Consider the following 14,703-nt stretch of genomic DNA (forward strand, 5'->3'; position numbering starts at 1 on the left):
CCATAGCGCTTCAGTACTATTTAAAGGTCCACAGCCCCATGGGCAGGCCCAGTCGTGCATTTTTTCTTCATCAAATCTATACCCATAGAGCATCACGCAAACACTGGAGGCCATTGGTTTTACCCATGTAGTTGGAGGCCAATGAATACAGCTGATGTAATTAATGTTTAAATGCAGTGCATTGGTTTTTATTATGCATTCTGCATTGTTGTTGTTGTTTGCATTTTTATGTTATGAACCACCCTGGGATCTATGGATGAAGGGGTGGTATAGAAACGTAGCTGTCAACTTTCAGATTTGAAAATAAGGGATCAGCAGCCTCGAAAATAAGGGATCAGCAGCCTCACCTGTCCCGGGGACAGTCTACGGGATATCTAACAATCCGGGATAGCAGCGGGAAAAGGCGCTGGAATAAAGGAATTTCCTGCAAAAAAAGGGAAGGTTGACAGCTATGTATAGAAATCAAATAAATAAACAGTATTCTGTGTTAGCCATTTCAGGGCAGCACTGGTAATCTGTGGCAAGGATTGTTTTCAGCAGACATAGCTGATGCTGAAAGGGTTTTTCTCAGAGCAGAAAGTTTGAAAACCACTGCCGCTTTGCTGTTCACAGCCAGCACAAGGCTTGAAAGGCAGTCTGTTTCGGCCGTAAGAATACTTGAGGTAAAAGCAGACTGGGAAGGTAGGCCTCAGTGGGGAAGAAGAGAAGCAGGACTTCCACTTGCTGACTCTTGCCTTGCTTCCTCCTTCGGTCTTATGGCTGCTTTTGAGGTTACATTTCATGGATATGTGATTGATTCATATCCGTCACAGTGCCTTGCAGCATTATTCATTCAGATTTCTATATAAATTGCCCTACATCAGGCTAATAAATTTACATGCTTATCCTCCTCTACTGCAACAATACTGTTGGGTAAGTAAAGCTGAGAATTAACTTCCCAAAGATCACTGCGAGAACAGGATGCTAGACTAGATGGTCTTATCCAGCAGGTTTTTTTAAATTTCACCTAAGGGTACAGAGTGAGCTTATTGTTATACCAGGCTTATTAACTGGGGGAAAAGTGGTAGCATGAGGAAGCCTTCCCATTAATCCCAAGCAGAAGGTAAACATTTTCCACCGCTAGTTTCATCATTTAGGGTCAAAGACAGCTTCATTTTACTACCTGAAGCTCAAAACAGAAAGATCAGAACATGTGGAGCTTTGTCTCTCCCTGTCTCTGTTGGTATGATTAGAAAATATAATTATCACCCTATACCTGGACTGTAATAAGTTTCACATTACATTTTTAACATGTGCTATTCACACAAAATATGTGTTTCTTTCAACCCCTAAAAATGTGACATTTGCACTTGTGGCTCCAAAATTGTGTGCCAGGGCACATACAGGAGTGCTTGACATGAGTGTCCAGAAATTAAGCTGCCATGTTTGATGCATTCACCACTCTAAACCCATTACAGTAATGGAGGCCCAGGCAGCCTTGATTTTCCACGACTACCAATATAAGGGCAGTGACATCACTGCAAAAGGTTGAACTGAGATTCCTTAACACAGCCTGCAGTACAGCTAACAGGGATGAGAGGACCACAGAAAAACCACCACTGCCAAAAACCATAGTCTCGCCCCTGACCTCTGATTGACTATCCAAAAACAGGAGAGTGGGGTGCTGGGAGGCAAAGAACTTTTTGCAAGTAGGATGTCTGCCTGGTTTTTTAATTTTTTTAATTAGAAAGAGAGGGAGAGGGATGACTGAAACTATGGTATGTGTCTCTGTCTGCATGTTTTGAGGTGGGGTGGAGTGTGTGTCTAATTTGAAGCAAGAAAAGGTGTTTGGAGAAACCTGCATCGATGCACAACAAAGAGGCGTTTCTTATTAACATATTTATTTGATGTTTGTCCCACCTATGGATCCAGAAGGATTCCCAACACAGCTTCCATTAAAATAATACAATATAATAACGCTATCACATATAAACGTGCATACGAAAACGAATCTGACTTGGTTGCTAAATGCTTACATGATAAACATTCTTTCACTTCTGGGTATGAGATTGCCCTAACTCCCACTTTTATCTGACAGCAAAGTTCAGGAGAGGTTTAGGGTTCATCCACACTGACTTTTGCTCCGAGTGATTAGTTTCAGTGCCAAGTCTGTGATTCTACTGGTTAAGTTTTCTTCCCTGTTCCACTGGGTCACGGCAAAGCAAATCTGAACCTCGGTTGAAGGATCCATTGAATGTTAGTACATGGGACATAATTTGTCATAGACTTGACTGGATCTCCACATTAACAACAGCAACCATGTCTATCTTTTTTTATGTCTATCTACCCACTAGTAACGTCTGCGGAAGGGTCTGCAATCTTCCAGTTCAGAAGGAAATATTTCACTTGGCCAACCTTTTTGGTCCAGGAGCAAATTTGGGGGGTGTGTGCTTTGGGCACCACCTACTCTGGTTGCTTCTCTCCCCACCCAGCAAACTCTCCACACCCCTAAGACAGAAAGAGAGCCAGCACAGGCACACATTGCTTTTCCATTGGATCTGTGTGAATATCAGATCCAACAGAATTAAAATATATCCTTTTGAATCTGCATGATTTTACAAAAAAACACACAAACAAAAAACCACTGTCAAATTAAAACTTACATTGGTAAACTGCACAGTAAAAATCACAGATCTGGTGAATTCCAGGACCACAAAAATATTGACCCACGGCATAGGGCTTCATAGTTCTCCACCAACAAATCCATGTAAATACATAAGTAAACACAGAGGTAACCTACAATTACCAAAAGCAGCCATTGAGTGGTGGCTTTTGTCTGTTTCCTACAGCAGGCCAGTGTCAGATGTTGGTATTGGCCCGTTTTTTCCTGTTTATGGCTATAACTGGATCACTTTAGGTCTGTGGAAATACAATTTGTATACCAGCCTATGAGAACTATTAGGTTTGCAGGGATCCTGGAAAGGACTTTTACACTGGTGGCCTTCATCCAATTCCTTATTAAGTTTTGATGTGAAGATGCACTTGTTCTCTGCCACTTTTGTGGAATGATTTTAATTGGGCTGTGGAGGTGGTGAATCTGCTTTTATTCAGCAGTATTGTTCTATGACTGAACAGAGCAGAATGCTTTTATGGCTATTTTATGAGTATTAGAATCATAGAATTGTAGAGTTGGAAGGGGCCACAAAGGTCATCTAATCCAACCCCCTGCAATGCAGGAAACTTTTTGCCCAATGTGGGGCTTGAACCCACGTCCCTGGGAATAAGTGTCTCATGCTCTTCTTGAATGCTTTAAAGTTTTAAACTATGTCATTTTTATATTGTTGCTATGTGTTGTTTCATTCACACATTGTGCTTTGTGAGGATACTTTCTTGAAAAGGGGGATTAAAATCTATTCAATTGGATTAAATTAAAATTGCACAACTGCGTACGTTCTGGAGAAAAGACTTCCAGAAAATTTTCTAGGAATAAGATCATGGAATTCATAGGAATTTGGGCATAGTTAATTTGGGAAGTGAATATATGAAAGTATAAACTAATAAATACAATAGTGCGTAGGAAGAGTCCCTGTCATCAGCATCCCATTAGCCTGGATGCGATATAGCATGGTTAGGAAACTAGCAACAAAGCAACCCGCGCCAAAAAAAGGTAGTGATTAGGTAGGAGTGTTCCATGTGCTCACCAGAAGTTTCTAGGCACCTAATTTGTAATAGCAGATATTAAGCGTGACTGTGCTACAGGAAAAGACCATGAATATTCCCATTCCACAGAGCCTGATTGCTTTTGTCATCTGCATTGTTAAATACCTTCAGGAAAAAAGGTAATATACCTTGGAATCTTATGTCTTCACATCTGCCCAACCCTGACTTTCGAAATGCACTTACTTTTGACATTTCTTTCCTTATAATAGCAACAGAAAGACATGAGGCATTTCATTTCTAATGTAAATATTACCTTCCTAATGTACATAGGCACTGCATATGTGTGAACCTTAAGACACTACGTACCCAGTGAAGTAACACAGGCAAACGGCATGGTTGCATTCCTTCACTGTTGAGCATTTATCCTGGTTTACTTGCACAAGTTTACATAGAGGTTAGATTATGTCTAGTATTTATTGAGCATTTGTTCTGATTTATGTGGAGGTTGTGTTATTATGAGCATTCATCCCAATTTGCTTGAATAGTGTTTATATGTTACTCATTTGCTCATCAAAACCTTTTCAGTACATTTATGTCACTTTCCTTACCACAAAGTTTGGGGGTTTTTTAGTGTCTTTGTTGTGGTAGTATGTCAAAACACTTTAATATACTTTAATTGTGCAAACCTTAATTTCTGGTACACGCTTTAATTCCTCCTACATTTCTGGAGGCAACCTTCGTCAGCCAATGATGACAACGACAACGGCATTTTCAGGAGCCATTAGGAATTTCCAAAGGCATGTAACATCGCTCTGAATATGGCAACTCCAGGTGTAATTATTTTCTTAGTATTCATAGTTGATTTTTAAGATGATCTATGAGAAATAATAATAGAAATCAGAAAGAAGAGTAACAAAAATCAAGAGGAAAAACTTGAAACATTTTGAGTGGGGACCCAGATAAATCGTCCCTTTACGTAGTACAAAACAACTGGGAAGTACATGAGTTTCCAATAATTAAACTGTGTCTCTGTTGTTGAAAACCTTGGACTTCTGAGGAACCATTAAAAATCCAGACTTCTGTTATATTTATTCTCTATGTTAATTCATTTAGATGGATACAAGTTTAGTATGTGTCTGTCCCATGAATAATAATAATAATAATAATAATAATAATATTTATAGTCTGCCCATCTGGCTGCGTTTCCCCAGCCACTCTTGGCAGCTTATAGCATACATAAAACAGTAAAATATCAAACATTAAAAACCTCCCAATACAGGGCTGCCTTCAGATGTCTTCTGAAAGTTATGTAGTTCTTTATCTCCTTGACATCTGAAGGGAGGGCGTTCCACAGGGAGGGTGCCAGTACCAAGAAGGCATTCTCCTGAAAACACAGGATGCAACCCTGCACTTAACTTTGCATACTTAAGCTTAAGGGTAAATCCCACTAGATCAGCAGGAAGGATATGAGACACATGTATAGGATCGTGGCACACATCTCATTTGTTCCAATGAGTAAGAATGTCCGTATAACCGTTAAGTGCTGAATTAACATACTGAGGCTTGGGGCACCTGTTTTTTATCTCTGAAGTGGGGAATTTCATTCTGTGAAGGCTTTCCCTAAGGTGCCAGTGAGGTCGAAATTGCGCTTGCCAGAATCTCGACCCAGCAACACCCCATTGCCAGGCTGGTACCATTGAAGAAACATAGGGAAATGATGTCCCTGGGATATAGCTTGCTTAAAAGAAATGAATAAAAATGTTGCCTATTGACAGCTTAGGGGTGAGGGAAAGGCCTCACTCCTCGACAGCATTTGCTCACTGTTTATTTGTATTTATTTATTGCATTTAAACGCCACCTTTGTTTTCCAAGGAGCTCGAGGTGGTGCAAATGGTTCCCCTCCATACACACACACACACCATTTCATCTTCACAACAACCCTGTGAGGTAAGGTTAAGGTTAGGTGACGCAGTTAGGCACAACTTGCCAAACTTGGGCCTACGAGGGAAGCCTGAAATGCCGCCTGGAGAGTTCAAGCCTGGTAAAAAAAAGGGGGCTAACAGGCTCTTTGCAAGCAACTCGAACCCAGCTTCGCTCCCCGCCATCCGAATTAACATCGAAATCGAGCTAAGCCTATTGTTTAGCAGCTCTGCCATGACCCGAAACTGACCTACTATTCCTAGGCTTTAAAAGGGGGCGCGGTGCTCAGTGGAAGCTTTTGAGGTGTTTACTTCTTGCAAATAAACTTATCGAAGTAGGTTTCTCCTTTTCCCCCTCTCTCTCTTGGTGGGGGAACAGAAAAGCGAAGAAACCCAACTGTGCAGATCAGGGGCCAAGAGAGGTGGGGAGAACCAAGGATTTCGGGTGTCACCTTTGGATGTGACCTCCTTGGTGTCTCTTCCCAAAATAAAGGGCTGGTTTCCAAACGCGCCAACCTGACGCTGAAGCGGCATAATCCTGATCGCGCAGATAAAAAAAAAGAGAGAGAGAAACAATCGCTGTGCTCCCCTGCTTTTTAAAAAATAAATAAGTAAACTCGGATCTTGCACGCCCTCCTGGCGCGCGATCAAAAGGCGCGCACAGGTTGCGCTTTGCTCAACGCGGAGCAGGGCGTGTGCCTTTGGAGCGTTCCCGCCTTCTTCTCCACCCCCTTTTCTTCTCTTTCTTCTCAATCTCCTCCTTTTCTGAATCGTTGGTACGATCTTCGCGACTCCAACTGAGTCACGCAACTCAGGTGCCTTGGAGGACCCAGCATGGGATTTGCGTCTTGCTCCCTGATTTCGGGAACAGCAACTGCTCCGCTCCGCTCCGGCTCCGCGCTATCCGAGGTAACAAGCACCACCACCACCACCACCACCACCGCTCGTCTCTCGGTCGCTGCGACTTCGCTGAAGCGATAGCTATCTCCTCGAAAAGCCAGCCAGACCAGTTGGATGCCTTCTTGCGCTGCAGGTCCCTCTCGTCGGAAACTTTCGCCTGCTGCTCATCCCCGCTCCGGCTTGCTCGACTTCGAAAGCGCCCCGGACCCTCCGCACGGCTCGGCGGCCGGCTCTCCTGCCAAGCAAATGGCTAACCCGAACGCGCTCTCCAATGGACACCTGCACTGCCGCCAGAACGGGCACAGCTTATCCAAACGGGACGTTCGCAAGAAAAACGGGGTGGTTAAAGAGACCAAGGTGAGCTTTGCATTTCCGGTCCCACCTCTGGGACCCTTGGCTAACCAAACTAAGCCATATACTTTTAAGCGTTCTACTTGTCTGTAGTGGGGCGATTTAGCTGTCCCCCCCTAAAAATAATACACTGTACGTGGGAATGGGGTCAGCTCATCTTTTCTAACGCCCCAGCATCTTCAGGGCAGAAAGGCTTGATTTGCATCTGTTTTAGGCCCATCTCCCCTTCCCTGCCCTCCTCTTTCTGATTAGTTTTTGGCATGGCATATAGCTGCTATACACGTTTTAAATATATGGTTATTCTCCTAGAAGCTCATATGGGGGTAGCGCATGAGACTCTTAATCTCAGAGTTGTGGGTTCGGGCCCCCACATTGGGCGAAAGATTCCTGCAATGCAGATGACTCTGGAGGTCCCTTCCAACTCTACAAATCTACGATTATTAGTAGCTTGAAACACTGCTTTTGATTAAAAAAACAAAAAAACTGAAACATCTCTTCTCCTGTCCCCAGCATATGAATGCAGGATGGTCTTGTTGTTTTGATTGTTGCATACAAAAACGAGGGGCAACTTGTATGTGATACGTATTTGTCCCAGTGTTCGTTTCACAGCTGGACTCCAGGTCAAGGTTCTTGTTAAACTATACTGTCCTCATTTGATGTCTCGTTGAGTTGCCTCCTTTGCTTTATCTTCCTCTGATTCAGCTCTCACACCTCCAAAGTTTTCTAACAGGTTGCCGGGTGTCAGCTTGCAAAACAGGTCTTTGCTGAAGTTTGAGAAGCAGGTGTGGGTGGGTTGGAGGGAGGGAGGGCTCTTCCCCATATAAGAAAACAAAACAAAACACAATGCTTGTGTGGTTGTGGTCAAGATGAAAGTGGGACATGGGGAAGTTCCCCATGTCTGACCGCTGGTCCACCTAGCAGAGGCGGATTTAAAGCAGTGTGACCGGTTCCGCCGCACTGGGGGCCAAGCCTAGGGGGGCGTCACAACTATGACGTAGCAAATTGAACAGAATGGAAGGCTGGGGGCATGTGTGCCGAATTTTGGCATCGCACAGGGCCGAAGTTGCCCCTGCATCAAGCTTAGTGTGGTCTACATGATTGGTCTTCAACCAGTGTGTTTGGAGTCACTAATGCGTTGCAGCGACCTACTGCCATACAAATAAAGGGTGTGTGCATATTTGTGTGTGTGTGGTCTCCAAACGCATGTTTGGGTTAACAGTGGGCCCCAGATCTGAAAAGGCTGAAGACTACTGTTGCAATGATGGTTAGTACTTCTTCAGAGCTTCAGACACACGTCTTTCCCACCTGGAATTGGATGGAAACTTCATTCCCTTTGCATCCAAAACACTTGCTCTTAACACTGAACTACAGCCATTTTTTTCCCTCAAGGCAGGAGGTGAGGAACTTGTAGCCCTTGTGATGCTGTTGGGCTACAACTCCCAGCATCTCCAGCCAGACTGCTCTATGGTCAAGGATGATGGGAGTTGCAGTTCAAAATCTGGAGGATCTAAGGTGAAAACCGAATTTCTTTCTAATAAGTCAAAGCTTCAAGAGGTAAGAAATAGATTGTATATGAGACTTCAAGTGCTGTGGTTTTGTTCAGTGAAGGTAAAAAAAAAAAGGTGTTAGTTCATGCGCTAGTGTTGCTTGTTGAATAGTATCTTGTTTCTTACTTGTGAAGAAGCAAAATACCATGGTGGTAGAACAGCTGTTGATTGGATTGCTTTCCAAACTTGGAGGCTTTCCAAACACAAACTTCCTATCTAGAGTCTCTTCCTACTGTGAACTGCATACACGGCTATGCTTATTAAGTAGACGCACCCAATGCCTTGTCCAAGGAGTGTCTATGGGTGTCTCCTGCTTGCTTGGCATAAAACCTTAGTGTGAAGATGGGAGGGAAGAATACTTGTGCAACTTATGTGGAGGGATGTTCTGGGTGACTTCCATTCAGCCTGAGAGGTTCAGGATTTTGATACTGGGCGCAGCCAAGAGCAGAACAATGGGAGAGGACTCTATGGAAAGAAATCATTCAGCAAATCTATTGATCTGCCTTAAGGGAGATACAGGCAGCCAATCAAATTTAACATACACCCCTGACTATTTTCTTGGCTTAATGGAAGTTTGTTGGGGATGTATTGTGAGCATGTACTGGATATTTCCAGTATAATATAATCATCACTGCCTATACCTTTCTGCATTTCATTTCCTTCTGTCCTCATTGCTTGCTGCTTCTGCCCCAGTTGTGTATATTGCGGGTGAGTAATCTGTGGTCCTCCAGATATTGCCAAACTAGAACTCTCATGAACCCCAGCCAGAATGGCCAGTGACCAATGAGGATAGGAGTTGGTGTTGTTGGGTTCCCCATCTTTGGTGTGCGTGCGTGTTATCTGAAACTCAGGATAACACTTCATGTGTTTGACAACGTGGACTGTAGTTCATTCAAGCTTATGTCACAATGTGTTAGTCTTTAAGTTTCCGTCTGTTGTAGCAAAAACAACTTTGGATATTCCCTGTAACCTTTTACTAGTAATGTGTGGCACAACTCTTCATCTACCTCCTGATAAGCCTAGAACACCTTCTGAACTCTTCTTTGCCCCTTTGCTATTCTGTGAGCCTTTAGGATAACAAATTTTTGACTCAATTGTTTCTGGAGTCTGTGTACTCCCCATTTCCTGTTACGAAGCTTGGTTTCAGATGAGAGCAGGGTCACCTGCAGACCATACCTTTAAAGCACATGGCTTTCCCCAAAGAATCATGGGAACTGTAGTTTGTTAAGGGTTCTGGGAATTGTAGCTTGAAGAGGGGTAATCAGTTGTTCCCAGGATTGTTTTTGAAAAGCCATGAGCTTTAGATGTACAGTATGCAGTGATTACAAATCACAATGAAATTCTCCCTTCCCTTCAGAATTCCGTGCATATGCTGCAATACTGAGTGACTCTTTTTAGAGCGTCGCGTAAAGGAAAATGTGTTGTAAAAGCACAGGTGGTTTGATGAAGGTTGTAACGGTGCATTCCTTATAGCACTGAACTGACATTTTTATAGTATTGGGCTAGACTGAAAGTCTGTTCTCAACGGTTTTGCCCATTGTTTGCTCTGAGACACTGAACCAATACCATTTTAAGTGATGCAGCAGTCACATCAACTGGAATGCCAGCCTCAAACCAGTCAAGGATCTGCTGCTCTCTTTTGCCAAAAGAGGACATAGCTGTGTTGTAGGATGCCTCTTTGATGTCGTTCCACCTTGCTTCAACGCTGTCTCTGGGGCAGTTCAATAGTGCTTGTTTGACGGAATCAGAGAAGCATTCACAAAGTTCAGATATGACTGATGGGTAGTGTTGATTCGAGGCCTCGCTTTGGGCTATGGGTCTTCTGTGGCTGGAGAAGGATCTTACTCATCACTGGGCAATGATCCATGTCACAGTCTGCATCATGGTAGTTCCATGTGACAGTGCCAATGACCTGGTGACAAGTCCAGCCCACGGTGTGACCTGGGATGTCTCCAGGACAGTCACTGTTTTGCCTTGATAGAGGAGAGCATGCTTGTGATGCAAAGGCTGTGAAAGCAGCACAGTTCAAACAGCCTTTGTCTGTTCTTGTTCATGCTGTCAATACCAAAGTGGCCTACAGAGTTGTCTCATATGTGATGATCGCCCTCAACTCTGCCACTGAAATCTCCTAGCAGGAATAGGCGCAACCAGTCTGGTCTAGTTCCTCGTGTAATAGGTCTTTGGACTGTATGTCAGAGCACATACTGGGAGCATAAATGCTCAAGATGTTAACTGGACTGGAAGTGACTGAGAGATGAATGGAAAGCAAGCATTCTGAACCCTCAGTTGGCAGTTCTGTTGCAGACAGAAGGAAGTACATGTGAAAAGGATCTAGGAGTCTTGGTTGACCACAAACTTGACATGAGCCAACAGTGTGACGCGGCAGCTAAAAAAGCCAATGCAATTCTGGGCTGCATCAATAGGAGTATAGCATCTAGATCAAGGGAAGTAATAGTGCCACTGTATTCTGCTCTGGTCAGACCACACCTGGAGTACTGTGTCCAGTTCTGGGCACCACAATTCAAGAAGGACACTGACAAACTGGAACGTGTCCAGAGGAGGGCAACCAAAATGGTCAAAGGCCTGGAAACGATGCCTTATGAGGAACGGCTAAGGGAGCTGGGCATGTTTAGCCTGGAGAAGAGGAGGTTAAGGGGTGATATGATAGCCATGTTCAAATATATAAAAGGATGTCACATAGAGGAGGGAGAAAGGTTGTTTTCTGCTGCTCCAGAGAAGCGGACACGGAGCAATGGATCCAAACTACAAGAAAGAAGATTCCACCTAAACATTAGGAAGAACTTCCTGACAGTAAGAGCTGTTCGACAGTGGAATTTGCTGCCAAGGAGTGTGGTGGAGTCTCCTACTTTGGAGGTCTTTAAGCAGAGGCTTGACAACCATATGTCAGGAGTGCTCTGATGGTGTTTCCTGCTTGGCAGGGGGTTGGACTCGATGGCCCTTGTGGTCTCTTCCAACTCTATGATTCTATGATTCTATGATTCTATGATTCTAAGTTCCTTTCTGCTAATCGTACGCCATGAATATGTGGTACTTCAGGATGTTCTCCTTGCCAGAAAAAGGTATAGCTCTCCTCTCACAGGCTGCCATTCAAAGAAAGTCTGGTCTCCTGTAAAGTGTTGATGAAAGAGTTGAACATTTTCGGCTCACAGTCAATGATGGCCATCTGTATGTTGTTTCTTTTCTTTCTTTATTGCCTTGTGAGTTTTTCAGGTAGATAGTGGCGGGTCAACATTAAGGCTGCCTGGCTTAAGCCAGGCAGTAGCTGACACTGAGACATGATGAGCTCTCCCACTGCCAAAAGCAACCGATAGCACTTGTACTTTATGCCAATCAGATTAGAGCTTATAATTTGTGGCGGCTGCCTCCCACATTGCTTTTGCTGTGCTAGCAGCACCAAAGTGACCTTTCTGGGGTGCAAGCCTGAGCAGTGTATATGGAGGTCCTGGGCTGCTTAGACAACAAGACTCCTCTCTCAGCCTCACTGATGTGGTCCAGAGGGAAGTAGAGCAATGCGTTTGGCTGCAGGAGTTGCCAGAAGGAGGCGCACATGGCACCATCCAACCACCTTAGGGACTCCACTCTGGATCTGCGTAGAGTTTACTCCTTAACCTTTTCTTCTCCCGAAGGCAGCAGATATTATTATTCAGAATTTACTCCCAAAGCCTTTCTCACAAATGTGCACAGTGGTACCTCGGGTTACAGACACTTCAGGTTACAGACGCTTCAGGTTACAGACTCCACTAACCCAGAAATAGTACCTCGGGTTAAGAACTGTGCTTCAGGATGAGAACAGAAATTGTGCGGCGGCGGCATGGCAGCAGCGGGAGGCCCCATTAGCTAAAGTGGTGCTTCAGGTTAAGAACAGTTTCAGGTTAACAATGGACTTCCAGAATGAATTAAATTCTTAACCCGAGGTACCACTATATAGCCGCAAGGCAGCAGAGGTTTGGGATCAGAGTTTTCTTTCTCCAAGATGGGTTATCCTCCCAGGTGGACGAGCCCCATCTGCCACCCACTTCCCTCTACAGCACTGCAGAAACTACCTTCTTGACAATTGGACCTACAATTGGTCTGATCTGCTCAGTCCACTGGGGCCCGTCTACTCATGCAGGGGAAGTCCCTAACTAAATGATGGTTTGAGGCCTATCGTCTACCCTCACATGGTTTAGCCAGCCAGTTGAAGTTGTTTCCTGTAGTATGCCCACTGTCAAATGCTGGCTGCTTCTAGGATCCACAGGTGACAGCTGAAGGCAGGATGGGGACCAAAGGTGGGCAAATTACCCCAGAAGAAGCATGATGTGTGGTCCCCCCTCCCACCAGAGGTACTAACCCTACCCTAAAACCCCATACACCCCGGGAGAGGATTAGGGTTTGGGGAATGTGGGCTGTGAGGAGTGTGTGTTTCTAAAAGGTTGCTCTAGACACAGGTCTTTCAAGAGGAAAGAGCCAAAGGACATTCCTCACCCCCCCCTGCTCCCTTGCCCACACTGCAGAATACGCACACATCACTTACTTATGTAGCTTTCAAATTGTCAGTGGTTTGGAGTGGACAGTTCCACTGTAAACCAGCCGGTGCTATAGAAACGTAGGAAGCTGCCTAATGGTTAAATTGTTCCACCTAGTCCAGTATTGATTCTAGTCCAACTTCAGAGTCCTAAACAGAGCTCCAGCATCACCTGCTATCTTAAGCTTTATAGAACAGCACAGGCATGTTCCAGGCCTGAACAGGCCCTTTTAATGTCTGGGTGGTACACTGCAACTTTTTGTTGCAGGTCGCACTTGTTTTTGTTGGATTAAGTCATTGGTTCTCAAGCTTTTTTTCCCTCTGAACCATACTTTCAGAATAAAAATAGGCTTGCGCCACACCAAAGTTTTTATTGATAGGAAAGACACTGGAAAACAAAAATAAACAGTGCTTCGCAGTGCTTGATTTTTAATGTAGAACACAACTGAGCTTATCATATGATCATGGGACACCCAGGAAGTGCAGCTATGTAAGGACATGAATCATTCCCCAAATATAATATTGATTGTCCTTGAATCTTCCTGCCACACTTGCAATCCTCAAAGTGCCACACCCTTTGAGAACCACTGGATTAAGTGCTGCTAAGACCTTGGTTTGAAAGAGACCTGGAGATCCCCTGCTGAAGAAGACATTCTTGCAGACAAGAGTTGCCATATTTTGATTTCATAAATATTGTTTGAGACCAGCAGGTTTCCCTCACTTGCCAGGCTTTGGGAAGGGAGTAAAGAGCTCTGACAGTGTCCCAGAGCTCTCGCACCACCTTCCCAGACCCCAATAAACAGCCTCATGGAGAGAGCAGTTTTGGGGGTTCCTGGCTTTGTGCGATGTTGCCTTTGTGCAAAAACCCCCAGAGCCGAACCCTTGCACACATGGCAGGCCCACCGTACTCCTTTTCTCCTCCCATTATTTTTAGTTGCTGTTTTTTGCCTTTGGTGCACATGCAACAATGGACATGTTCAGTTCAGATGGTGGCTTGTTTAAATACGACAGGTGTCTTTGTCTCCCTTTTTGCCTAATGCAATTACAGGTGGAACCTGCCCCCACAAGAGATCATTTTGTCATGAGGGCTTGGCAAAGCAGAAGGAGGGACTAGCTATTTATGTAGGGCATCTACAGTTATACAACCAATTTTTATGACTCCGCAAACTGCGGGGAAGAAGGTTTGAAGAAACCTTCGCAACCACTTAGTTTTCTTTTCGCAAGAGCTATGTGCAAAAATAAAAGTGTAACGTGATCACTGCCCAGAGGGCTGATAGCCTTCGTAAGATATGAAGAGGCCCAGCAATTGCCTTATGTACAGTCAGTCATTCCAACTCTCTTAATCTGTTTGTGGCTCTTCTTGTTAAGGATCATCTTAATGTTGTAACATGGTGAGTTTAAAATGCATATGACAGTTTTTAATTGATTCTCTGTGCTTACCTGTGAGGAGCAGACTGTTTGGAAACTGAAATGGATTAACGGAATGAGCCAGAGCCTACTGTTTTTCTCCATGCATCCTGTTTTTCCATTTGTTTCTTTCTGATTGGCTTTTTGGTGGCCTACCTTCTTTTTTTGTGCAGGTATACTCTGCCTCTCAGAGAAATTAGATTTCATGATCTAATTGTCATTGTCTGCTCCCTCGACGGCTTTACGCAGGGACACATGAATCCATTTGCCAAGTTCACCAACACCGTCACTTCTCTCTGGCAAATACCACAGGTCACCAGCACTCATTCACTGAGCTACAGGCTGCTACTTTCTCCCTTGACCCAGTGTTAGAAACTCAGATATATAAGCTAGGTGCCAAATGGCTCCTTAAACC

At 44.3% G+C, this 14,703-nt stretch overlaps 1 protein-coding gene and 1 long non-coding RNA gene across 3 annotated transcripts in view; one reads left to right on the forward strand and one right to left on the reverse strand.

The window, feature by feature from the left end:
• Window positions 1-1,863: 1,863 nt before the first annotated feature.
• LOC308584481 lies at window positions 1,864-6,149 on the reverse strand. Of its 2 annotated transcripts, none has more exons than XR_014006816.1 (3): window positions 6,011-6,149; window positions 4,326-4,514; window positions 1,864-2,898 (listed from the first exon to the last, which is right to left on the reverse strand). It is a non-coding gene; the product is annotated as an uncharacterized lncRNA (long non-coding RNA). The 2 variants fall into 2 exon arrangements; XR_014006817.1 differs by having other exon boundaries at window positions 5,810-6,149.
• A 188-nt stretch (window positions 6,150-6,337) lies between these two features.
• The window catches only part of SPTLC3 (serine palmitoyltransferase long chain base subunit 3), a 62,198-nt gene continuing 53,832 nt past the window's right edge, over window positions 6,338-14,703 (forward strand). The window contains exon 1 of the mRNA XM_081189120.1: window positions 6,338-6,815. Coding sequence (XP_081045246.1) covers window positions 6,573-6,815 — 243 coding nt within the window. The 5' untranslated portion in view covers window positions 6,338-6,572. The remainder of the gene's footprint in view (window positions 6,816-14,703) is intronic.

Source organism: Podarcis bocagei, assembly GCF_964188305.1.
Source record: "Podarcis bocagei genome assembly, chromosome: 3".
Lineage (NCBI taxonomy): Eukaryota > Metazoa > Chordata > Lepidosauria > Squamata > Lacertidae > Podarcis > Podarcis bocagei.